The sequence below is a fragment of the Pseudophryne corroboree genome, chromosome 2 (assembly GCF_028390025.1).
Source record: "Pseudophryne corroboree isolate aPseCor3 chromosome 2, aPseCor3.hap2, whole genome shotgun sequence".
Lineage (NCBI taxonomy): Eukaryota > Metazoa > Chordata > Amphibia > Anura > Myobatrachidae > Pseudophryne > Pseudophryne corroboree.
In genome coordinates, this window is record NC_086445.1 from 695722540 (window position 1) to 695749744 (window position 27205).

At 47.6% G+C, this 27205-nt stretch overlaps 1 protein-coding gene across 1 annotated transcript in view; it reads left to right on the plus strand.

Moving 5' to 3' along the window:
• Positions 1-27205, plus strand: part of ETNK2 (ethanolamine kinase 2) — a 195774-nt gene that overhangs the window by 123367 nt on the left and 45202 nt on the right. The window contains exons 4-5 of the mRNA XM_063955257.1: positions 7915-8057; positions 8148-8231. Of these exons, the coding sequence (XP_063811327.1) occupies positions 7915-8057; positions 8148-8231 (227 nt within the window). The remainder of the gene's footprint in view (positions 1-7914; positions 8058-8147; positions 8232-27205) is intronic.

Here is a 27205-nt window from a genome sequence, read left to right on the forward strand (position 1 = left end):
AGTTAGGCCCCCGGTTCATCGGTCCTTATAAGATCATTAGGGTTATCAATCCGGTGGCATTTCAGTTAGATCTACCCCGTTCTTTGGGTATCAATAAAACATTTCATTGTTCCCTTTTAAAACGGGCGATTAGTAATCCTTCTTCCAGTGGAAGACCTTCCCCTCTTCTGATACATGGCCAGAGGGAGTTTGTTGTTGAAAGGATTCTTGACTCCAAGATGGTTCGGGGTCGGCTGTCATTTTTGGTGCACTGGAAGGGGTATGGCCCGGAGGAGCGGTCGTGGGTGCGCAGTTGTGATCTTCATGCCCCCAGACTGTTACGCTCTTTCTTCTCGCAGTTCCCCGATAAACCCGGTGGTAGGGGTTCTTTGACCCCTCGTCAGAGGGGGGGTACTGTTAGGGTCTCCTGCTCTGTGCTGCCACGTCGTCATGGCAACCGGGAGACAAGTGCTAGCGGAGTAACCTGAGCGTAGCTGATACTCCGGTTCGGGTCTTTTGCTGTGCAGTGGTTACAGGCTCTGTGCACGGCAGGGGATCCTGTGCTGGTTTTTGTGCTCACAGTCTGTGAGGTCTGAGTGGGGCGTGGACAGCACCTGCTATATAAACCCTCTTCTCAGGTTAGGCAGATGCTGCTGAATCTTTGTTGGTTAGTCAGTTCCTGAAAGCTAGCTAGTACTGTGTAAACTTTGTATTTGTTTGTTGCTTACTGCAAATAGGCCTTGGGATTTGGTATTACACTCTGCCAATCCAGACCTAGCAGCAAGACTGGAGTCAGTCGTTTAACCTGCTGGGGTTCTTTTGCTACTCTGTGAACCTAGCAGGTTTGCGGCTGTATTCTCAGACTTGCCTGCCAAAATCCTGTCTCACTGTGCAAGGTGTTCAGGTGTCAGTTTAGTGGCAGTAAGCTGAACCAGTGCACTGCAAGTGAGGACTAGGATTGTGGAGACTCTCCTTGTGTCTATTATTCCATCTCTGACCAAGGAGTTTACTGCCACATCCGTTGGTAACCCTTTAGGGTTTTGCTGTTGCCCTTAGCAACAGCATTTCGGGTTCTCTACGTATTAAATCACTACATCTTGCTTCTTTCCATCTGAGCATTCCTAATACTAGGGAGACACCCAGTTTCTTAGCCTTTGGGCTTCTCTGTTCACTTTGTGTTTATTTTGTTACCCTATCACCTTCTGTGTATGTAATGTCATATTCCCCAGTCTGTCTGTGAGTTCGTTTGTTTCGCATCCCTCACCGTTCAGACACCGGTACATTCCTGCTGGCACTGGTGTGCATAACAATTCCAAATGTAAATTGGTCCAGTAATAGAAGTAAGTGATGTTTATGTAGAGCTGTCCCGTCCTGTCTAGCCCTGCTGTCCCTACCTTGTAAGCCGCTGACCGCGGCTTGCTTTCGGTTTCCGGACCTGGTTTCCTCATCGCCAGTTAGCGGTATGCGAGCGGGTTGCTCTGCTGTGCGTCCAACGATGACGTGTAACGGCGTCTCCTTCCTCCGTCTCTCTCTCTCTCCAACGCGTTTCGGGCTTTGGCGCCCTTTGTCAAGGATGAGGGAGTGTTATTTCCTTTTCCTTTTTATTTGTTAAAATTTAAAAAAACTTTCAAAAAACTTTATTATTCCTCCATTTAAAACAGGAAATGGTCATTCCGGAAGTTGTATATTTGGCGGCAACCATGTGCCAATATTGCCCTTTCTATTTTATATTCTTTTTTTACTTGTAAAAACTAAAAGTTTTTTATGGTATGACGGCTTCAGCCGTCTGTCGCGCTATTATAGACTGATCCCATCTGTCTTGATTTCGACCTGTGATTGAAATCAAGCCAGGGAGAGCATTAGGGCGAATACAAGGCAGAGCGGATGTGTGTATCCGCCCTGCTGCTCTCCCCGGCTCCTCCCTCTTAGTACTAATCCCATACGGACTGTGCTCCCACTCCGGGCTGGTGTTCTGGCCCTGCTGGCTGGGCATTGAGGAGGACAATGCTACACATTGCCAGATTTGCGGATTGTCCATCCCCTGTGCAGACAGGAAGCATCTTATAGAGTTCATGCAAGAAAATATTGATACATCTCCCTGACACACTCAAAGATAAGATATTATTTTTTTAAATCTTTTTTCTTCACTCTGTTCGACCAGTGCACACTATAGTTTGTGGTATAAGATATAGTGTGATATACACTATAAGGCGCTTCACTCTATTCCTCTACTGTTTCCTCAATTCTAGGGCTGCACTAACTGGGTAAAGTCCAGTACTGACAGGAGAGATGTGTGCTGAGAAATCTTAACACAGACCGCTCAGCACATATCTCTCCCCCCCCCCCCACTCAGCACAGCGCGATGTGCGCTGAGCGAGGGGGACGGACGGGGGGGGGGGGACGCTCACTTCGCCCAGCGGGTGAAATGAGCGACGTGCTAGATTGATGTAGCACTGGCGATAGCGGCGCGCGAGGCCGTGCATCGCTATCGCTGTGGGGGGTACACACGGAGAGATCAGTGCTTAACTTCTAAGCAATCTAGTTAGATTGCTTAGAATTTAAGCACTGATCTCTCCGTGTGTACCCCCCTTAAGAGTAATTATAAATAAGGGGCAATCCAATTAGCTGTACTGTTTGCCGCATGGTGAATATCTCTGAGTTTCACACCCGGAGCTATTCAATAAAACAGCCTTTCCCCGCATGGTAAACACATGGTGAATGTGCACTACCCCGTGGATTCTGCGTAAAATGCAGAATAAATGGGTTTCCCTGTGCGTTAAACCCCAGAGGGTGCCTTTTTATCATAGATGCAGATGCTGAAGCTGCAAGGAAAAGTCTCCCTGTGTAGTTTAACATGTGAGGCAAACACGCTAATTGAATCGGTGGCCCAGATAATTAGCTGCGGCTAATTGGATTCCCCTCTTAGAATCCTGTGAAAGGGTATTATTTGTCCTTGGCCAAGTTGTATTTGAGCACTTTCAAGTTTCTACAATAGCAAAACATTTTTAAATCAAATTGAAAAACAAACAAGCAGGCCATATATCTGATCCAGCCCCCAGGGCCACATTTGTATTTTAAAGTTAAATATTTAGATAATCATAGTGATTCAAAGGTTGCTGCAGCCTTAATAAAGTATTATAGTATGTGCACAACTATTTGACTTACTTTGAACACCATAAATATGAGCTTTTTAATATGTGTGACATTTTATAGTCACTCAGTTAATGATTTTGGAATATGAATGAGATTATTCTCCAGGCTTATTGGTTACCTGAGAAACTGCATTCTCTTTATTCAGATTATCCTAATGAAATGAATGTTAGAGATTTGGATGTAATGGTTCCTTTTTACCACATGTGGTGTACATGGTAGATAGTGCACCAGTTGTAGGATTAAGTTATCTTCTAAAATCTTTTTGGCATAGATGGGCTAACAGAAAAAACTACATTGAGGAATACTGGAGTAAAGTCTCATCATTCTTTTCATTCGATAGATAAAAAGAAAAAAAAGAAAATAACTATTATGACATATACTTGATTGCAAAATCAACAACAATGGAGTAATTACATTCACATAGTGTTACAATGTACATATATGCAGTCAAGTAAATACTGTAGTGCAGGGGTGGGCAGACTTTTTGAGTCGGTGACAGACTTTGACAGCTGAAAAGCTTTTGTGACCTACCTAGGTGGTATAATAGCATGCGCCTATGGGGCGCGCCCAAAAAGGGGCATGGTATAACAAAAAGGGGACGTAGCATAACAAAAAAGTGGGCATGGTATAACAAAAAAGGGGCATAGCCTTGCTGCACAGGGTGTAATGACTGTCTTGCACGAAATCACGCATTGGCCCCCACAGGTAAAAACCTCAAACACATATGCCCCCACAGTGCCAGATATGCCCCCACAGTGCCAGATACACATATGCCCCCACAGTGCCACATATGCCCCCACAGTGCCATGTGCCCAACATGCCAGATATGCCCCCACAGTGCCAGATATGCCCCCACAGTGTCAGATATGCCCACAGTGCTAGATATGTCCCCACAGTGCCAGATATGCCCCCACAGTGCCAGATATGCCCCCACAGTGCTAGATATACCCCACAGTGCCAGATATGCCCCCACAGTGCCAGATATGCCCCCACAGTGCTAGATATGCTCCCAAAGTGCCACATATGCAACCCACAGTGCCACATATGCCCCCACAGTGCCATGTGCCCAACGTGCCAGATATGCCCCCACAGTACCAGATATGCCCCCACAGTGCCAGATATGCCCCCACAGTGTCAGATATGCCCCCACAGTGCTAGATATGCCCCACAGTGACAGATATGCCCCCACAGTGCTAGATATGCCCCCACAGTGCTAGATATGCTCCCACAGTGCCAGAAATGCCCTCACAGTGCCATTTGCCCACAGTGCCAGATATGCCCCCACAGTGCTAGATATGCCCCACAGTGCCAGATATGCCCCCACAGTGCTAGATATGCCCCCACAGTGCCAGATATGCCCCCACAGTGCCAGATATGCCCCCAAAGTGCTAGATATGCTCCCACAGTGCTAGATATGCCCCCACAGTGCCAGATATGCCCCCCACAGTGCTAGATATGCCCCACAGTGCCAGATATGCCCCACAGTGCTAGATATGCTCCCACAGTGCTAGATATGCTCCCACAGTGCCAGATATACCCCCACAGTGCCACATATGCCCCCACAGTGCCATGTGCCCAACGTGCCAGATATGCCCCCACAGTGCCAGATATGCCCCCACAGTGTCAGATATGCCCCCACAGTGCTAGATATGCTCCCACAGTGCCAGAAATGCCACCACCGTGCCAGATATGCCCCCACAGTGCCAGATATGCCCACACAGTGCTAGATATGCCCCCACAGTGCTAGATATGCCCCACAGTGCCAGATATGCCCCCACAGTGTTAGATATGCTCCCACAGTGCCAGATATGCCCCCACAGTGCCATGTGCCCAACGTGCCAGATATGCCCCCACAGTGCCAGATATGCCCCCACAGTGCTAGATATGCCCCCACAGTGCTAGATATGCTCCCACAGTGCCAGATATGCCCCCACAGTGCCACATGCCCCCACAGTGCCATGTGCCCAAAGTGCCAGATATGCACCCACAGAGCCACATATGCCCCCACAGAGCCACATATGCCCCCACAGTGTCATATATGCCCCCACAGTGCTAGATATGCCCCACAGTGCCATGTGCCCACAGTGCCAGATATGCCCCCACAGTGCCAGATATGCTCCCACAGTGCCAGAAATGCCCTCAAAGTGCCATGTGCCCACAGTGCTAGATATGCCCCCACAGTGCCAGATATGCCCCCACAGTGCCAGATATGCCCCCACAGTGCTAGATCTGCCCCACAGTGCCAGATATGCCCCCACAGTGCTAGATATGCTCCCACAGTGCCAGATATGCCACCACAGTGCACATATGCCCCCACTGTGCCACATATGCCCACAGTGCCATGTGCCCACAGTGCTAGATATGCCCCCACAGTGCTAGATATGCTCCCACAGTGCCAGATATGCCCTCACAGTGCCATGTGCCCACAGTGCCTGAAATCCCCCACAGTGCTAGATTGCCCTCACAGTGCCATGTGCCCACAGTGCCTGATATCCCCCACAGTGCTAGATATGCCCCCACAGTGCCACATATGTCCCCTCAGTGCCATGTGCCCACAGTGCCACATATGCTCCCATAGTGCTGCTCACCATTTTGCTGCTGTGGTGAGGAGAGTGCAGCGCGCGCCTCTCCAGCCTGCCACCCTGCCCCAGGCCCTCAGTCCGGTCTCCGGCGGTGACGGCAGCGTGTATATCTCAAATCAGGCGCTGGTCCACAAGCTCTGATTGTCTAAGGAACCAGCGCCTGATTTCAGATATACACTCCGCTGTCACCGCCGGAGACCAGACTGAGGGGCAGGCCGGCAGGCAGGAGAGGCGCGCGCTGCGCTCTCACCTCTGTGGATGGGCGGCGGATCGCGATCGACTGGTTGCATGTCCGCGGTCGACCAGTCAATCGTGATCGACTGTTTGGCCACCCCTGCTGTAGTGGCACCAAGTATAACAGTCCATGTAGTGCAGCCACAGTCACTCTGGGGGTCATTCCGACCCGATTGCTCGCTGCAGTTTATCGCAGCATTCAGGTCGGAACTGCGCATGCGCCGCAGTCCGCCAGCGCATGGCAGACGGCCGAAATCCGTCGTTGCCTAGCAATCGCCTCTGAGGTAGAGGCGGTCGCTGGGCGGGAGGGGGCTGGACGGCCGCGTTAAGCCGCCGTTTAGGGGGGCGCGGTCCGGCCAACGCAGGCGTGGCCAGACCGTTGGAGGGGCGGGCCGCTGCGGCTGCGTGACGTCACACGCAGCCGCTGCGACCCGGGGCAGCGAAGAGGTTCTCCCGGCCAGCCGCAGGAGCTGCGCTAGCCGGGAGTAAGTCCTGAGATGCAAAAGCATTTCTGCGGGGGGGGGGGGGGGGGGGGGAGGGTAAGGGTTTGGCACTGACATGCGGGGCGGACTAGCCCTGTGCTGGGCGTCCCACCGCATGTCTGAGTGCCTGATCGTAGCTGTGCTAAATTTAGCACAGCTACGATCAACTCGGAATGACCCCCATTGTGTCTGTAGATTTGTGCTACCTAACAGAGATTAGTAGAGCCAAGAAACTATGAGGAACTATATGGCTATCCCTAAGCATTGGTATTCCCATATAATCACAAACATTTTCTGCAGCTGATTGACAGATAAATTCCATTTTTATAATGTATTGCTAGAAGCCATATTGACAAGAACATAGTTCTTATTTAGGAAAAGGGAGATTAAGGAATAGTTTTGGTCGTCATGGGCAACAGGAAGACGCTTCTAGGTCCTAGCTTTTAAATTTAATTCCGTTTTACTGATGGCATTTGGATTGGAGTAGTATCGGTAAATATAGGGTGTATTAAAATGGCCACCTACCCAGAATGCTAAAATACCAGTTACAGCCTTGTGAATAGATACTACTCACGAGGCTTACCTGCAATTTTCTACTTAAATATGGCTCATGGGGAGATGTACTAAGTCTTGAAAAGTGATACATTTCACGGTGATAAAGTACCAGCCAATCAGCTCCTATCTGCCATGTTACAGGCTGGGTTTAAAAAATGAAAGGAGCTGGTTGGCTGGTACTTTGTCACTGTAAAATGTATCACTTTTCAAAGCTTAGTACATCTCCCAGGGTATGAATGCTTGGTGAACACTGCTAAAGGCATGCTCGTTATGGATATTTTTACAGCATTTTATTTAGCATCCTGAAGACAAGACTTTAAAAAATGTGCAAATTCTTGTGTTGCTGTGATGTGCTATGACACTATGAATATAGGGTCTGAAGAAGGGTATCCTGTCTCTAGGTCGACCACACTTAGGTCGACAATGTCTAGGTCAACCACTATTGGTTGACAGTAACTAGGTCGAGAGGGTTTCTAGGTCGTCAGGGTCTCTAGGTCGACATGTTCTAGGTTGACAGGTCAAAAGGTCAACATGAGTTTTTCACAATTTTTTATTTTTTTGAACTATATCATGCTTAACGATCCACGTGGACTACGATTGTGAATAGTAACCTGTGCAGAGCGCAGCAAGGCACCTTGCCCGAAGCATGGCGAACGAAGCGAGCCATGCGAGGGGACACGGTGCACTAATTGGGGTTGCCGGTCACTGTACGGAGAAAACAAAATAAAAAAGAAAGAAACTCATATCGAACTTTTGACTTATCGACCTAGAACATGTCGACCTAGAATCCCTGTCGACCTAGTTACTGTCGACCAATAGTGGTTGACCTAAGTGTGGTCGACCCTACATACCACACCCGTGAAGAAATATAGGGCAAAAGCTCCATTTTCATACGCAATAATAAAGCAGTCTATTATAACTCACTGTAGATTACCAGGAGAGGTTCCCAGCTTGAAGGTGCTGGAAGAAGAATTTATCTGGCTGCAGAACTACTTGCCATCCCTCAAATCCCCTATAGTTCTTTGCCACAATGACTTATTATGTAAGAATGTAATCTACAATGAAGAAGAAGGTGAGTATAATATCACACCCATGTGATAAAAGTGGTTGCAATAAATGAGTTTACCACTACTCAATGGTGTTCTCTTGTCTTTCTTCTCAGGTTATGTCCGGTTTATTGACTATGAATATGCTGGCTACAATTACCAGGCCTATGACATTGCAAATCACTTCAACGAATTTGCAGGTAACTATCTGCATTGAGTACTCCTTGTGAGTTATATTTTATTGAACCCCATTTACCTCCTCTTAACTATCATTCTGCTATACCACCCACCTCACTATTACCCTTAAGTATCCTCACAACATACAGCAACCTTTTTTTTATAACAGCCTCGTCTCATGTCAAACTCTACGTGTCCCACCTTTCACCATGTAGCCAGTATCTTGTTAGGATTGTACCAGGCTTTACCATGTATCATTAGGTTCTGCATACTCAATGGAAATCTGCCAATGTCTAAATTGTGTAGGAGGGATGGCACAATTCTTTGACAAGAATGACACTTGGCCGCCTCATGGTTGATGGTAGTGGAATATACTAAGGTTTCGAATAGTCTATATATGCATATGGATAACATTAGTGTGATGCATCAAACGGATTAGCGACCACACGTTCTCTGTGGATTGGGGGAAGGAAGACACCTGCCACATTGGGTGAAGAGGATCATTCAGTAGTATCATTTTAGTGATTAGTATTGACCTTAGTGAATATCTGCTTCCAAACCATGGCAAGAAATGGTACCACGACATTACAGAACCACCAGAAACCTACATTGTTGGAAACAGGCAGTCAGGTCTGGATTGTTCTTTAGCTTGGCACCACGGGCTAATTTGTCTGTTTGAGGAGAACATGGTGAAAGACGACTCATCTGACCATTTCACCTTCTACCACTGCACAGCAGTTCATTGCCCGTACTCTTTGCATAACTGAAGTTGTAAATGTTCATTGCTAGGGGTGATAAGCAGCATAGATACTGCAACCCAACTATGATATCCTGATCTGTGGAGTTATTATTGGTCAGTTGTTGATTAAACTGCTTGCTTCACAGGATAAAATTTGCAGTCAATTACGCTATAATTACCTGTTGCAACTTAAATTGGTGTAATTATTCTGTAATCCTCTACACCAGAGGCGTAGCGTGGAGACATGACACCCGGAGCAGGGTCATGTCACGACGCCTCCCACCACCACCACACCTATATAGATAGATAGACAGACAGACAGACAGACAGACAGACAGATAGATAGATAGATAGAGTCACACACATATAGGCACAGACATACATAAAGACACATATATACACACATACACAGACATATACACATAAACACATATATACACATCCACACAAATACACATACTGTATACAAAGAAATATACAGATAAACACACATATACACACATACATACACAAGTACACGCATATATACACAGACATACACGTATAAACATAAACTAGAGATGAGCGGGTTCTGATTTACTCAAATCTTAACGCCAGAATTAAGTTCGGTTTTATCTGGATTCTTCAAATTGGCTATCCAAAATACGTGACATCCGTGAGCCAATAAGATTTTGAGATCCGAGTAATTCAGAGTAAAATCGAACCTGCTCATCTCTAACATAAACACACATATATGCACACAGACATATAAATACATTTACACACAAACACTCACATTTACACACACAAACACACACATATACACATACATATATATAAACACACAGACATATGCACACATACAGTGCATCCGTAAAGTATTCACAGCGCTTCACTTTTTCCACATTTTGTTATGTTACAGCCTTATTCCAAAATGGAATAAATTAATTTTTCCTTCAAAATTCTACACACAATACCCCATAATGACAATGTGCAAAAAAATGTTTTGAGATTTTTGCGAATTTATTAAAAATAAAAAAACTAAGAAATCACATGTACATTAGTATTCACAGCCTTTGCCATGGAGCTCAAAATTGAGCTCAGGTGCATCTTGTTTTCACTGATCATCCTTGAGATGTTCCTAGAGCTTAATTGGAGTTAACCTGTGGTAAATTCAGTTGATTGGACATGATTTGGAAAGGCACACACCTGTCTATATAAAGTCCCACACTTGACAGTGCATTTTTGAGCACAAACCAAGCATGAAGTCAAAGTAATTGTCTGTAGACCTCTGGGGAAGGGTACAGAAAAATATCTGCTGCCTTGAAGGTCCCAATGAGCACAGTGGCCTCCATCCTCCGTAAGTGGAAGAAGTTCGTAACCACCAGGACTCTTCCTAGTGCTGGTCGGCCATCTAAACTGAGTGATCGGAGAAGAAGGGCCCTAGTCAGGGAGGTGACCAAGAACCCGATGGTCACTCTTTCAGACTTACAGCATTCCTCTGTAGAGAGAGGAGAACCTCCCAGAAGGACAACCATCTCTGCAGCAATCCACCAATCAGGCCTGTGTGGTAGAGTGGCCAGACGGAAGCCACCCAGTGGCGTAACTACTGCCCCCGCAGTCCTCGCGGTGGCTTGGGGGCGAGGGGCTGCGGGGGCGCCACTGACTTAGTACAGATTGACATGCGGACGAGCGTCCGCATGTCAATCTGCGGTCTCTTCCCTCCGCTGCTGTGTTGGAGAGACACGGAGTGCACAGTGCGCGCCTCTCCAGTGTCCCTCCAGGCTCTCCGGCCGGTCTAATAAAGGAAGTGCCGTTCGTGAGCTCTGATTGGCTCACGAACCGGCACTTACTTTATTAGACCCGCAGGAGAGCCAGGAAGGACACGGGAGAGGCGCGCGCTGTGCCCTCCGTGTCCCTCCAACACAAAGGAGCGGCGGGGGGGGATAGGGGAGCAGGCACTGTGGGGGAATATCTGGCACTGGGGGCATGTACCTGGCGGCACTGTGGGGGAATATCTGGCACTGTGTGGAGGAATATCTGGCACTGGGGGCATATACCTGGCACTGTGGGGCAATATCTGGCACTGGGGGGAGCAGGCACTGAGGGGGCTTATGTGACACTGTGGGGGAATATCTGGCACTGGGGGCATATACCTGGCACTGTGGGGGAATATCTGGCACTGGGGGGAGCAGGCACTGAGGGGGCATATGTGGCACTGTGGGGAATATCTGGCACTGGGGGCAAATGCCTGGCACTGTGGGGGAATATCTGGCACTGGGGGGAGCAGGCACTGAGGGGGCATATGTGGCACTGTGGGGGAATATCTGGCACTGGGGGTATATACCTGGCACTGTGGGTGAATATCTGGCACTGGGGGCATATGTGGCACTGGGGGGGTATATTTGGCACTGGGGGCATGTACCTGGCACTGTGGGGGAATATCTGGCACTGGGGGCATATGTGGCACTGGGAGCACGGCCCTACCAACAAGCACTACCCCCTAGCAACGAGCATGACACCCAGTGCATGAAACTCCTGGCAACGAGCATGACACCCTGAGCATGAAAATCCCTGGCCCCGTGCATGGAACCAAGAGCATGAAACCCCTGGCAACGAGCAGGTAATTTAAAAGTAATTAGAAGCCTTACTGTAGAACTTAATGTGTAATGGGCATTACGGTGTGTGGCATAATGTATCACGGACATTGCGGTGTGTGTCATAATGTGTCAGGCATTACGGTGTGTTGTATACTATATCACGAGCATTGTGGTATGTGGTATAATGTCTCAGGGTCATTGCGGTGTGTGTCATAATGTGTCACAGACATTGTATGTGCTATAATGTATCAGGGGCATTGCAGTGTGTAGCATAATGTATAACGGGCATTGCGATTCCTGTCATAATGTGTCACAGACATTACGGTGTGTGGCATAATGTGTCGGGGGCATTACAGTGTGTGCATATTGTGTCATGTGCATTATTGTGTGGCATAATGTCAAAGGGCCATTGCAGTATGTGGCATAATGTATACTGGGCATTACTTTAAGGAGGAAAAATGACAAATAATGTAAGGGGCATGAATCAGGATTATTTTTCTTTCCTGTGGTGGCTAACGTCTGGGCGTGCAGGTTGCAAAACTGGGGTATAAGGTAGTCTTTTCCTGCAATGCCATGCCCCTTTATGCGAAGCCACGCCTATTTCAACGAAGCCACACACCCTTTTTGGCGGCGCGCGCATATTTGTCCCTTTACTAGTGCCAATTATGGGGGGGGGTGGGGGGGGGCGCCGAAGAATTTTTTGGCTTGGGGGAGAAAAATTTCTAGTTACGCCACTGAAGCCACCCCTTAGTAAAAAGCACATGGCAGCCTGTCTGGAGTTTGCCAAAATGCACCTGAAAGACTCTCAGACCATGAAAAACAAAATTCTCTGGTCTGATGACACAAAGATTGAACTCTTTGGCGTGAATGCCAGGCATCATGTTTGGCGGAAACCAGGCACCACTCATCACCAGGCCAATATCATCCCTACAGTGAAGCTTGGTGGTGGCAGCATCATGCTGTGGGGATGTTTTTCAGCAGCAGGAACTGGGAGACTAGTCAGGCTAGAGGGAAAAATGAATGCAGCAATGTACATACTGGATGAAAACCTGCTCCAGAGCGCTCTTGACCTTATACTGGGGCGACGGTTAATCTTTCAGTAGGACAACGACCCTAAGCACACAGCCAAGATATCAAAGGAGTGGATTCAGAACAACTCTGTGAATGTCCTTGAGTGGCCCATCCAGAGCACAGACTTGAATCGGATTGAACATCTCTGGAGAGATCTGAAAATGGCTGTGCACCAACGCTTCCCATTCAACCTGATGGAGCTTGAGAGGTGCTGCATAGAGGAATGGGCGAAGCTGCCCAAAGATAGATGTGCCAAGCTTGTGGCATCATATTCAAAAAGACTTGAGGCTGTAATTGCTGACAAAGGTGCATCAACAAAGTATTGAGCAAAGGCTGTGAGTACTTATGTACACGTGATTTTAGTTTTTTTATTTTTAATACATTTTCGAAAATCTCAAAAAAAGTTTTTTCACTTTGTCATTATGGGGTATTGGGGGTCATTCCGAGTTGTTCGCTCGTTATTTTTTTCTCGCAACGGAGCGATTAGTCGCTAATGCGCATGCGCAATGTCCGCAGTGCGACTGCGCCAAGTAACTTTACTATGCAGTTAGGTATTTTACTCACGGCATTACGAGGTTTTTTCTTCGTTCTGGTGATCGGAGTGTGATTGACAGGAAGTGGGTGTTTCTGGGCGGAAACTGGCCGTTTTATGGGTGTGTGTGAAAAAACGCTACCGTTTCTGGGAAAAACGCGGGAGTGGCTGGAGAAACGGAGGAGTGTCTGGGCGAACGCTGGGTGTGTTTGTGACGTCAAACCAGGAACGACACTGACTGAACTGATCGCAGATGCCGAGTAAGTCTGGAGCTACTCAGAAACTGCTAAGAAGTGTCTATTCGCAATTCTGCTAATCTTTCGTTCGCAATTTTGAGAAGCTAAGATTCACTCCCAGTAGGCGGCGGCTTAGCGTGTTATTCAAAGCTGCTAAAAGCAGCTTGCGAGCGAACAACTCGGAATGACCCCCATTGTGTGTAGAGTTTTGAGGGAAAAAAGTGAATTTATGAAATTTTGGAATAAGGCTGTAACATAACAAAATGTGGAAAAAGTGAATCACTGTGAATACTTTCTGGATGTACTGTATACACATAAACACACAGTATACACAGACATAAACACATATACATAAACACATACACATAAACACACACATATACACACAGTATACACACATCAATTCTCACCAAGAAGAGGGAAGCAACTCCTCATTCTAGCCTGGAGGGGCGGAGCTTCTGTGTGATTGACAGGCTGGGCCTCTGTGGGTTGTAGGAAAGGTCTAAGGGAAGGGAAGGGGTGGCCAGGGCCGGCGCCACCATTAGGCAGCTTTAGGCAGCTGCCTATGGGCGGCAACACTTCAGGGGCAGCTCTGAGTGCAGCAAAGAAAAAAAAAAAAAAAGGAAGTGACCGCTCTGTGCTCGCCACCGCTCTAGAGCTGTTCCCATCTGCCCCTCTTGTGTCGCTCACTGCCCCCCCACCCTCCCGACCTGATGAGTATGTAGCAGATGATCTGACTGCTCCCTCCGCCGGCGCTGGGCCCACAAACCAGGTTAGGAGGCAACAAAGCTGCCGGAGCCTGTGGAGGAGGCGGGGGGCGGGACCTTAACCCGATGCGAAGAGGGCTTCCCCAACCACTGGTGGATCCCCTTGCTCTTTATGATACCTTTCTTTAACTGGCAGCACGGGTAAAGTGACTCTCGTGGTTGTTTCACCGGGAGCTCGGGCTGTGTGTCTCTCACTCCCCCCCCCCCCCCCCCTCCTCCTCCTGCCTGTCCCCACCTCGCACTCATCCTGCCGAGTGGTGAGTAGCAGCGAAGGTACGTGCAGGCGCTGCACCATACATTGCTCCCTGTCAGCGTCCGGCATCTGCTCTCCCTGGCCTGCATCTGTTTGCTCCGTGCAGACGGGGTTGAGCCACCTCCTCCTACACCGTGACTGCCGTGTGGACGCTATCCCGACATGTTGCCCCCCCCCACCGGTGCTGTGGACACGCAGGGGGACTTCTATGTGGTTGGGGAGTGAGGTTGGGTTCTGTGCAACATTACAGAAGTGTGAGTTACAGCCCCAGTGTCACACAGCATCACACTACCCTGTGTATATATATATATATATATATATATATATATATATATATATATATAAGAGTAAAGTAAAGGGCGGCACTCCAATGGTTTTTGAAAAAAATAGCTCACCAAGCCAGCTTCAATTCAATCAACGTTTCAGGTGTCTTTATTAGCACCTTTCGTCAGGATGACGAAAGGTGCTAATAAAGACACCTGAAACGTTGATTGAATTGAAGCTGGCTTGGTGAGCTATTTTTTTCAAAAACCATTGGAGTGCCGCCCTTTACTTTACTCTTGTTTGCTGGGCCTTGTGGTACCACGGGAAGGCACCCTGGTAACTATCCTTTGCTGTAGGAGTGCCGGTCGTATCCAGAGTTATATATATATATATATATATATATATATATATATATATATATATAAATATATAGTTAGGATGGGTCTAAGTTGCTAATGCATAAAAACTATATGGAATGCAGTCAGGATCTCTGTGTTCAGAATCCGGCCACTTCTCGGAATACCTACGCCGGAGTCCCAACTTGAATCTAAATGTCGGAGCCGCTATTCCGAATGCTGGGATCCTGAACTGCCACGACCCTAGAGAAGTAAGCCGTGGGGGGTGGGTGGGACTGGGGAGGGAGGGGAGAGGTTAGGTGTAGGCTTGGGGGGGGGGGAGGATTAGGGTTAAGCTGCGGGTAGGGGGAGGGTCAGGGTTAGGCACACCTGGGGAGGGTTAGGCTGGGGGAGAAGGAGGGATAGGTTTAGGCTGCAGGAAGGGGGTGGTTAGGTACCAACGGGGAGGGTTAGGATTAAGCTGGGGGGCAATTAGGGTCAGGCTGCGCGAAAGGTGTGTTAGGGTTTGGGGGAGGGGGGGTTAGGGGTCAGGGTGAGCTTACTTAATTAGAAAGTGTTGGGATTTTAATCTCTGGGATACCGCTGTCAGTATTTTGGCATCCTAAGCGCCAAGATGTATATATGTATTCCATATATATTTTTTATATATATTACCATCAGCCCGGCACTCCGTTTTGGATGTTGATTGGCCCGGTGCTCTCAGTGCGGAGGATAGTATATAGAATTGATACTGCGGCACTCGGAGTCATTTAAAAAGAGCAAAGTGTAGTCCAAAAGATTTACATCACACAATTCAAAGTTTCGGGGTGCCTAACCCCTTTGTCAAGGTGTGACAATGGGGTTAGGCACCCCGAAATGTTGGACTATGTGATGTAAATTTTTTTGACTACACTTTGCACTTTTTGTACGACTCTGAGTGCCGCAGTATCAATTTTATATATATATATATATATATATATATATACGTGCCTGAAGTGAGCTGGTGTACAACGGTATGCTATACCGACACTTCTTCAAGTACTGTCCCCCGCCGGTCCGCCGCCACATCAAGCTGACCGCGGCGCTACTATTTCAAATCTGCTGCGGCTCCTGCATGCGGCATGATTATGCCAAGGCTCCGGCTCCCGCCCCCCTGACAGCTCGGCTGCCCAGCTCCGGCTTTCTCCTGATGACAACTTGGGTGGCCAGCTCCCACTCCACAGCATAGCTGCCCTGCTCCGGCTCCCGTATGCTGATACCCCCGGCTACCTGGCAACTGGTGAGCAGAGGGGAACTGGTGGAGGAGAGTGTCAGGGTGGGGACAGTGTGTGTGTGTAAATGTGGTTGTGTGTGTGTATATATATGTATGTGGCTGTGTGTTTATATGTATATATGTGTGTGTGTGTGTATACTGTATGTGGCTGTGAGTATGTAGATATGTGGCTTTGTGTGTGGCATAATGTGAATTTCAGCTCATTCCACATGGCATAATGTGAATTTCGGCTCATTCCATGTGCTCTAATGTGAATTTCGGGTCATACCGTGTGCTCTAATGTGAATTTCTGCTCATAGCGTGTGCTACAATGTGTATTTCGGCTCATACCGTGTGCTATAATGTGAATTTTGGCTCATACAGTGTGCTCTAATGTGAATTTCGGCTCATACCGTGTGCTGTAATGTGAATTTCGGATCATACCGTGTGCTATAATGTGATTTTCGGCTCATACCGTGTGCTATAATGTGATTTTCGGCTCATACTGTGTGCAATAATGTGATTTTTGACTCATAGAGTGTGCTATAATGTGATTTTCAGCTCATACTGTGTGGTATAATGTGAAAGGGGCACCAGTACTAGAAAATATAAGGGTTCCTACTATTGTGGTGCAAAATGTGTATAAGGGGTGGTAAACTACACTGAAGGGCACGCCCCCTTTTAAGTGGCCACGCACCCTTTTTTCGGAGTAGCGTGCGCATAATTACAACCTTCACTTTTCCATACCCCCACTTCAAAATTTCCACTTCAACCACTGTGTGTGTGTGTATGTGTCTATGTGTGTCTATGTGTGTGTGTGTGTGTGTATATATATATATATATATATATATATATATAAAAGTGATGAGCGGATTCGGTTTTACTCGGTTCTCAAAACGGCATCTTCTTGGCTATCCAAAACACATGACATCCGTGAGCCAATAAGATGCAGTTTTGAGAACCGAGTAAAACCGAATCCGCTCATCACTAATATATACACACACACACACACACACACACACACACACACACACACACACACACACCTCCCTAATAATAGCCCCTAATCTGGACACCTAAACCCAAACTGCTAAAACAGTCCTAATATCTTATCCCTAAATTTTACCTGAGGGCTCGGTATTTTGGCAGGGGCGGCCGCTGACTATTTGCCTAGGGTGCTGAGAAACCTTGCACCGGCCCTGGGGGTGGCCTCCACACTGCCTGCATGTTCCATATCACTAAATGCTGATACAGTACCTGACAGCCAGGAAGGTTCTTCTGACAAGCTTCCAAACCTCCCCTCTTACTCGATTTTTATAGAAAATCCTGACCATGCTGTCATGTTATAAGTGCTATGATGTTCTTAGTTCTGACATAGACTGTTGGGGTATAATAAATATTAATAATATTGTATATTTGTTCCTTTTCAAATGGACTCTGGCAGCCCTTTGAAGTTCACTATAGTAGGAGCAAAATAAACTATGGGCCTGATTTCAGTGTGGTTGGTACTGTATAAGTAAAATTCAAATGATGTACGAGGCTTCTAAAGGAAAAAAGACACCTCCCGCCATCACAATCTCTGTTCCAGTTCATCCTAAAGGTGCTCAATAAGGTCAGGGCTCTGTGCGGGCCAGTCAAGTTCATCCACTCCGAACTCATCAAACCATGGTGGTCATTCCGAGTTGTTCGCTCGTTGCAGATTTTCGCTATACAGCGATCAGGCAAAAATCTGCATTTTTGCGCATGGGCCGCAGTGCGCACGCGCAAAGTACTTTTACTCAAAACTATGCAATTTTACACAGGTCCGAACAACGCTTTTCAGTCGCACTGCTGATCGGTGAGTGATTGCAGGAAGTGGGTGTTTCTGGGTGGTAACTTGGCGTTTTCCGGGAGTGTGCTAAAAAACGCAGGCGTGTCAGGTAAAAACGCAGGCGTGCCTGGGGAAACCGGGGAGTGGCTGGCCGAACTCAGGGCGTGTTTGTGACGTCAAATCAGGAACTAAACAGTCTGCAGTGATGATCGCAATCTAGGAGTAGGTCTGGAGCTACTCAGAAACTGCAGGGAAATATTTAATAGCAGAACTGCTAACCTTTCGTTAGCAATTCTGCTAAGCTAAGATACACTCCCAGAGGGCGGCGGCCTAGCGTGTGCATTGCTGCTAAAAGCAGCTAGCGAGCGATCAACTCGGAATGAGGGCCCATGTCTTTATAGTCCTTGCTTTGTGCACTGGGGCATGTTAAGGGCCTTCTCCAAACTGTTGCCACAAAGTTGTTAGCATAGCATTGTCCAAAATGTCTTGGTATGCTGAAGCATTAAGATTGCCCTTCACTGGAGATAAGGTGCCTAACCCAAACCCTGAAAAATAGCCCCATTCCATTAGCCCTCCTCAACCAAACTTCACAGTTGGCATAATGCAGTCAGGTAATGTTCTCCCGACATCTGCCAAACCCAGACTCGCCCATCTGACTGCCAAACAGAGAAGCGTGATTTGTCACTCCACAGAACACATTTCCACTGCTCCACAGTCCAATGTCGATTGATGTGCTTTACGGGATCCGGTCTGAAGATCGACAGTGTCTAGGTCGACAATGTATAGGTCGACCACTATTGGTCGACAGTCACTAGGTCGACATGGATGGAAGGTCGACAGGGTTTCTAGGTCGACATGTGCTAGGTCGACAGGTCTAAAGGTCGACATGAGTTTTTCACATTTTTTTTCTTTTTATGAATTTTTTCATACTTAACGATCCACGTGGACTACGATTGGAACGGTAAAGTGTGCCGAGCGAATCGGTAGCGGAGCGAAGGCACCATGCCCGAAGTATGGCGAGCGAAGCGAGCCATGCGAGGGGACGCGGTGCACTAATTTGGGATCCCGGTCACTCTACGCAGAAAACGACAAAAAAAAAAAATCCTCATGTCGACCTTTAGACCTGTCGATCTAGCACATGTCGACCTAGAAACCCTGTCGACCTTCCATCCATGTCGACCTAGTGACTGTTGACCAATAGTGGTCGACCTAAACATTGTCGACCTAGACACTGTCGATTTGATGAACCACACCCGTGCTTTACACCACTCCATCTGATGCTTGGCAATGTATTTGGTGATGTGAGGCTTGCATGCAGCTTCTCGGCCATGGAAATCTATTCCATTAAGCTCCCACCACACAGTTTTTGTGCTTACATTAATGCCAGTGGAAATTCGGAACTCTTCAGCTATGGAATCAGCAGAGTGCTGGCGACTTAGCAGTTGTTGACCCTGTGATTTTACATGGTCTTCTGCTTTGTGACTGAGTTGCATACCTCCCAACATGACCCTCTCCAGGAGGGACAGAATGCTCTGCTCCTGGACTTTCCTCTTAATTAATGATTGCCTGCACCTGTGCTGAAACACCTTTCTCATCAATTACATAGTTCAACACAAGTGCCGGCAATCATAAATTAAGAGAAAAGTCCAGGGGCAGAGCATTGTGTCCCTCTTGGAGAGGGTCATGTTTGGAGGTATGGAGTTGCTGTTGTTCCTAATCGTTTCCACTTTCTAATATAATTTACAGTTGACCGTGGAATATCCAGCAGGGATTACATTTCACGAACCATTTTATTGCAAAGGTGGCATCCTATCACAGTACCACACTTGAAGTCACTGAGCTCTTCAGAACGACCCATTTTGTATCACACATGTTTGCAAATGGAGACTTCATGGCTAGGTGCTTGATTTTATACAACTGCGGCAACGGGTCTGATTGAAACACATTAATTTAATAATTAACAGGTGGCCAAATACTTTTGTCCATAGTATGTATTTTTTGCTGGTTCATATAAATAGATTTGTATATTTCTAGCTACCTGAATTCTCTCCTGTCCATGTTTTTTAATACAATTCACAACTAATTTTCAACATGTGTATTTTATAATCCTTACTTAGAGTTAGAGATGGCCATTCAGAAAAATAATATTTTGGCATTTGTAAGTCAAATCAGGTAATTCCACCTCATATCCTATTAGTTGTAATTATACAGTGCCAAAAGTGCTTGTACTATTTTTTTGTTCAAGAGGACCAGGAAGGGCCCAGCGCTTCTCAGCATTGGCTTGGCGATCTCTAGGATTGTAGCAAATTAGTTTGTCCATACCTCCCAACTGTCCTGATTTTCGCGGGACAGTCCTGTTTTTTGGGACTGTCCCGCTGACCCACCTGCGGCCCGCAGTGTCTCGCGGGGGGAGGGGGGGAGTAGCTGGGAGGCTCCTGCACTCGCTGCTCTACTTAGCAGAGCAGCAGAGAATAGACGTTGTGTGCATGCACACGTCTATTCACTGTAGTCAAAGGGAGAGGGGGCATGCCAGCATCTCACAGAGTGCCGGCCAGCCCCCACAGTGATGAAAATGGGGCGTTGCTCGCGATCGTGACACTCCTGCAAAGCTCCATACACACGGGGAGAGATGTGTGTTGAGCGATCTTTTACAGACCGCTCAGCACCCATCTCTCCACCGCTCAGCGCACAGCGCGATGTGTACTGTGCGAGGGGAGGGCGGGGAAGGGGGCGCTCATTTCACCCAGTGGTGAAATAAGCGACCTGCTAGATTGTGCTAGTGATCTAGTACCAGCGATAGCGACGCGCGGGGCCATGTCTCGCTATCGCTGTGGGGCATACACACGGAGAGATCCATGCTTAACTTCTAAGCAATCTAGTCAGATTTCTTATAATTTAAGCATGGATCTCTCCCCTTTAAGGTGCATACACACGGTGAGATTTATCCTTGCGATTTTGACTATATAGCACACATAGGGCCTAATTCAGGTTGGATCACAATCCAACTGGAATTATTGAGAAAAAGATGCAGGCGCATGTGCAGCCCCCGTCCTGCGCATGTAATCGCACTTTCTGCGGGGAATGGGGGCGCAGAAAATGCAATCGCCTCTGCCTGTCAATCAGGCAGAGGCGCGGGGGGTGGGGGGGTGGGCAACGCTCCGTTTCCAGGGAGGAGACGGAGCGTTGCAGGAGGGCGGTGTGGCGCAAACTGGGGGGGGGGGGGCGGAGGCAGCCAAACGGGGGGTGGGGGGTGTTGGGGGCGTGATGACGGTGGCTGCGTGACGTCACACGCAGCCGCCGCGATCGAGAAGAATGCGGTGTGTCTCTTGCGGCCGGCAGAAGACTTCACTAATTTCTACGATGAAGCAGAAATTGCGAGGCAATCACAATTTCTGCTTCATCAAAAGGATTGCAAATTCTCCTAATTAGCAGAATTTGCAATCCTTACTGAATTAGGCCCATAGTCCATATCGTATAGACAAGATTGAAGATAGCCAAAATCTAAATGTGTGTATGCACCTTTATCCAGACTCCTTTATATGTTTGTTCAATTTTGGTGACAATCAAACATACAAAATAAACTGGGCTCAAATGATCAAATGATAAAATGACATGCAAGGAAATACAACTCATCAAATATATAGTTTATACTAGAGATGAGCGCCGGAAATTTTTCGGGTTTTGTGTTTTGGTTTTGGGTTCGGTTCCGCGGCCGTGTTTTGGGTTCGACCGCGTTTTGGCAAAACCTCACCGAATTTTTTTTGTCGGATTCGGGTGTTTTTTTCAAAAAACCCTAAAAAACAGCTTAAATCATAGAATTTGGGGGTCATTTTGATCCCAAAGTATTATTAACCTCAAAAACCATAATTTCCACTCATTTTCAGTCTATTCTGAATACCTCACACCTCACAATATTATTTTTAGTCCTAAAATTTGCACCGAGGTCGCTGTGTGAGTAAGATAAGCGACCCTAGTGGCCGACACAAACACCGGGCCCATCTAGGAGTGGCACTGCAGTGTCACGCAGGATGTCCCTTCCAAAAAACCCTCCCCAAACAGCACATGACGCAAAGAAAAAAAGAGGCGCAATGAGGTAGCTGTGTGAGTAAGATAAGCGACCCTAGTGGCCGACACAAACACCGGGCCCATCTAGGAGTGGCACTGCAGTGTCACGCAGGATGTCCCTTCCAAAAAACCCTCCCCAAACAGCACATGACGCAAAGAAAAAAAGAGGCGCAATGAGGTAGCTGACTGTGTGAGTAAGATAAGCGACCCTAGTGGCCGACACAAACACCGGGCCCATCTAGGAGTGGCACTGCAGTGTCACGCAGGATGGCCCTTCCAAAAAACCCTCCCCAAACAGCACATGACGCAAAGAAAAATAAAAGAAAAAAGAGGTGCAAGATGGAATTGTCCTTGGGCCCTCCCACCCACCCTTATGTTGTATAAACAAAACAGGACATGCACACTTTAACCAACCCATCATTTCAGTGACAGGGTCTGCCACACGACTGTGACTGATATGACGGGTTGGTTTGGACCCCCCCCAAAAAAGAAGCAATTAATCTCTCCTTGCACAAACTGGCTCTACAGAGGCAAGATGTCCACCTCATCATCATCCTCCGATATATCACCGTGTACATCCCCCTCCTCACAGATTATCAATTCGTCCCCACTGGAATCCACCATCTCAGCTCCCTGTGTACTTTGTGGAGGCAATTGCTGCTGGTCAATGTCTCCGCGGAGGAATTGATTATAATTCATTTTAATGAACATCATCTTCTCCACATTTTCTGGATGTAACCTTGTACGCCGATTGCTGACAAGGTGAGCGGCGGCACTAAACACTCTTTCGGAGTACACACTTGTGGGAGGGCAACTTAGGTAGAATAAAGCCAGTTTGTGCAAGGGCCTCCAAATTGCCTCTTTTTCCTGCCAGTATAAGTACGGACTGTGTGACGTGCCTACTTGGATGCGGTCACTCATATAATCCTCCACCATTCTTTCAATGTTGAGAGAATCATATGCAGTGACAGTAGACGACATGTCCGTAATCGTTGTCAGGTCCTTCAGTCCGGACCAGATGTCAGCATCAGCAGTCGCTCCAGACTGCCCTGCATCACCGCCAGCGGGTGGGCTCGGAATTCTGAGCCTTTTCCTCGCACCCCCAGTTGCGGGAGAATGTGAAGGAGGAGATGTTGACAGGTCGCGTTCCGCTTGACTTGACAATTTTCTCACCAGCAGGTCTTTCAACCCCAGCAGACTTGTGTCTGCCGGAAAGAGAGATCCAAGGTAGGCTTTAAATCTAGGATCGAGCATGGTGGCCAAAATGTAGTGCTCTGATTTCAACAGATTGACCACCCGTGAATCCTTGTTAAGCGAATTAAGGGCTCCATCCACAAGTCCCACATGCCTAGCGGAATCGCTCCGTGTTAGCTCCTCCTTCAATGTCTCCAGCTTCTTCTGCAAAAGCCTGATGAGGGGAATGACCTGACTCAGGCTGGCAGTGTCTGAACTGACTTCACGTGTGGCAAGTTCAAAGGGCATCAGAACCTTGCACAACGTTGAAATCATTCTCCACTGCGCTTGAGACAGGTGCATTCCACCTCCTATATCGTGCTCAATTGTATAGGCTTGAATGGCCTTTTGCTGCTCCTCCAACCTATGAAGCATATAGAGGGTTGAATTCCACCTCGTTACCACTTCTTGCTTCAGATGATGGCAGGGCAGGTTCAGTAGTTTTTGGTGGTGCTCCAGTCTTCTGTACGTGGTGCCTGTACGCCGAAAGTGTCCCGCAATTCTTCTGGCCACCGACAGCATCTCTTGCACGCCCCTGTCGTTTTTTAAAAAATTCTGCACCACCAAATTCAAGGTATGTGCAAAACATGGGACGTGCTGGAATTTGCCCATATTTAATGCACACACAATATTGCTGGCGTTGTCCGATGCCACAAATCCACAGGAGAGTCCAATTGGGGTAAGCCATTCCGCGATGATCTTCCTCAGTTGCCGTAAGAGGTTTTCAGCTGTGTGCGTATTCTGGAAAGCGGTGATACAAAGCGTAGCCTGCCTAGGAAAGAGTTGGCGTTTGCGAGATGCTGCTACTGGTGCCGCCGCTGCTGTTCTTGCGGCGGGAGTCCATACATCTACCCAGTGGGCTGTCACAGTCATATAGTCCTGACCCTGCCCTGCTCCACTTGTCCACATGTCCGTGGTTAAGTGGACATTGGGTACAGCTGCATTTTTTAGGACACTGGTGACTCTTTTTCTGAGGTCTGTGTACATTTTCGGTATCGCCTGCCTAGAGAAATGGAACCTAGATGGTATTTGGTACCGGGGACACAGTACCTCCAACAAGTCTCTAGTTGGCTCTGCAGTAATGATGGATACCGGAACCACGTTTCTCACCACCCAGGATGCCAAGGCCTCCGTTATCCGCTTTGCAGTAGGATGACTGCTGTGATATTTCATCTTCCTCGCAAAGGACTGTTGAACAGTCAATTGCTTACTGGAAGTAGTACAAGTGGGCTTACGACTTCCCCTCTGGGATGACCATCGACTCCCAGCAGCAACAACAGCAGCGCCAGCAGCAGTAGGCGTTACACGCAAGGATGCATCGGAGGAATCCCAGGCAGGAGAGGAATCATCAGAATTGCCAGTGACATGGCCTGCAGGACTATTGGCATTCCTGGGGAAGGAGGAAATTGACACTGAGGGAGTTGGTGGGGTGGTTTGCGTGAGCTTGGTTACAAGAGGAAGGGATTTACTGGTCAGTGGACTGCTTCCGCTGTTGGCCAAAGTTTTTGAACTTGTCACTGACTTATTATGAATGCGCTGCAGGTGACGTATAAGGGAGGATGTTCCGAGGTGGTTAACGTCCTTACCCCTACTTATTACAGCTTGACAAAGGGAACACACGGCTTGACAAATGTTGTCCGCATTTCTGGTGAAATACTTCCACACCGAAGAGCTGATTTTTTTGGTATTTTCACCAGGCATGTCAACGGCCATATTCCTCCCACGGACAACAGGTGTCTCCCCGGGTGCCTGACTTAAACAAACCACCTCACCATCAGAATCCTCCTGGTCAATTTCCTCCCCAGCGCCAGCAACACCCATATCCTCCTCATCCTGGTGTACTTCAACACTGACATCTTCAATCTGACTATCAGGAACTGGACTGCGGGTGCTCCTTCCAGCACTTGCAGGGGGCGTGCAAATGGTGGAAGGCGCATGCTCTTCACGTCCAGTGTTGGGAAGGTCAGGCATCGCAACCGACACAATTGGACTCTCCTTGTGGATTTGGGATTTCGAAGAACGCACAGTTCTTTGCTGTGCTTTTTCCAGCTTGAGTCTTTTCATTTTTCTAGCGAGAGGCTGAGTGCTTCCATCCTCATGTGAAGCTGAACCACTAGCCATGAACATAGGCCAGGGCCTCAGCCGTTCCTTGCCACTCCGTGTGGTAAATGGCATATTGGCAAGTTTACGCTTCTCCTCCGACAATTTTATTTTAGGTTTTGGAGTCCTTTTTTTTACTGATATTTGGTGTTTTGGATTTGACATGCTCTGTACTATGACATTGGGCATCGGCCTTGGCAGACGACGTTGCTGGCATTTCATCGTCTCGGCCATGACTAGTGGCAGCAGCTTCAGCACGAGGTGGAAGTGGATCTTGATCTTTCCCTAATTTTGGAACCTCAACATTTTTGTTCTCCATATTTTAATAGGCACAACTAAAAGGCACCTCAGGTAAACAATGGAGATGGATGGATACTAGTATACAATTATGGATGGACTGCCGAGTGCCGACACAGAGGTAGCTACAGCCGTGGACTACCGTACTGTACTGTGTCTGCTGCTAATATAGACTGGTTGATAAAGAGATGTAGTATGTATGTATAAAGAAGAAAGAAAAAAAAACCACGGGTAGGTGGTATACAATTATGGACGGACTGCCGAGTGCCGACACAGAGGTAGCTACAGCCGTGGACTACCGTACTGTACTGTGTCTGCTGCTAATATAGACTGGATGATAATGAGATGTAGTATGTATAAAGAAGAAAAAAAAAACCACGGGTAGGTGGTATACAATTATGGATGGACTGCCGAGTGCCGACACAGAGGTAGCTACAGCCGTGGACTACCGTACTGTACTGTGTCTGCTGCTAATATAGACTGGATGATAATGAGATGTAGTATGTATAAAGAAGAAAAAAAAAACCACGGGTAGGTGGTATACAATTATGGATGGACTGCCGAGTGCCGACACAGAGGTAGCTACAGCCGTGGACTACCGTACTGTACTGTGTCTGCTGCTAATATAGACTGGATGATAATGAGATGTAGTATGTATAAAGAAGAAAGAAAAAAAAACCACGGGTAGGTGGTATACAATTATGGACGGACTGCCGAGTGCCGACACAGAGGTAGCTACAGCCGTGGACTACCGTACTGTACTGTGTCTGCTGCTAATATAGACTGGTTGATAATGAGATGTAGTATGTATAAAGAAGAAAGAAAAAAAACCACGGGTAGGTGGTATACAATTATGGATGGACTGCCGAGTGCCGACACAGAGGTAGCTACAGCCGTGGACTACCGTACTGTACTGTGTCTGCTGCTAATATAGACTGGATGATAATGAGATGTAGTATGTATAAAGAAGAAAAAAAAACCACGGGTAGGTGGTATACAATTATGGATGGACTGCCGAGTGCCGACACAGAGGTAGCTACAGCCGTGGACTACCGTACTGTACTGTGTCTGCTGCTAATATAGACTGGATGATAATGAGATGTAGTATGTATAAAGAAGAAAGAAAAAAAAACCACGGGTAGGTGGTATACAATTATGGACGGACTGCCGAGTGCCGACACAGAGGTAGCTACAGCCGTGGACTACCGTACTGTACTGTGTCTGCTGCTAATATAGACTGGTTGATAATGAGATGTAGTATGTATAAAGAAGAAAGAAAAAAAAACCACGGGTAGGTGGTATACAATTATGGATGGACTGCCGAGTGCCGACACAGAGGTAGCTACAGCCGTGGACTACCGTACTGTACTGTGTCTGCTGCTAATATAGACTGGATGATAATGAGATGTAGTATGTATAAAGAAGAGAAAAAAAAACCACGGGTAGGTGGTATACAATTATGGA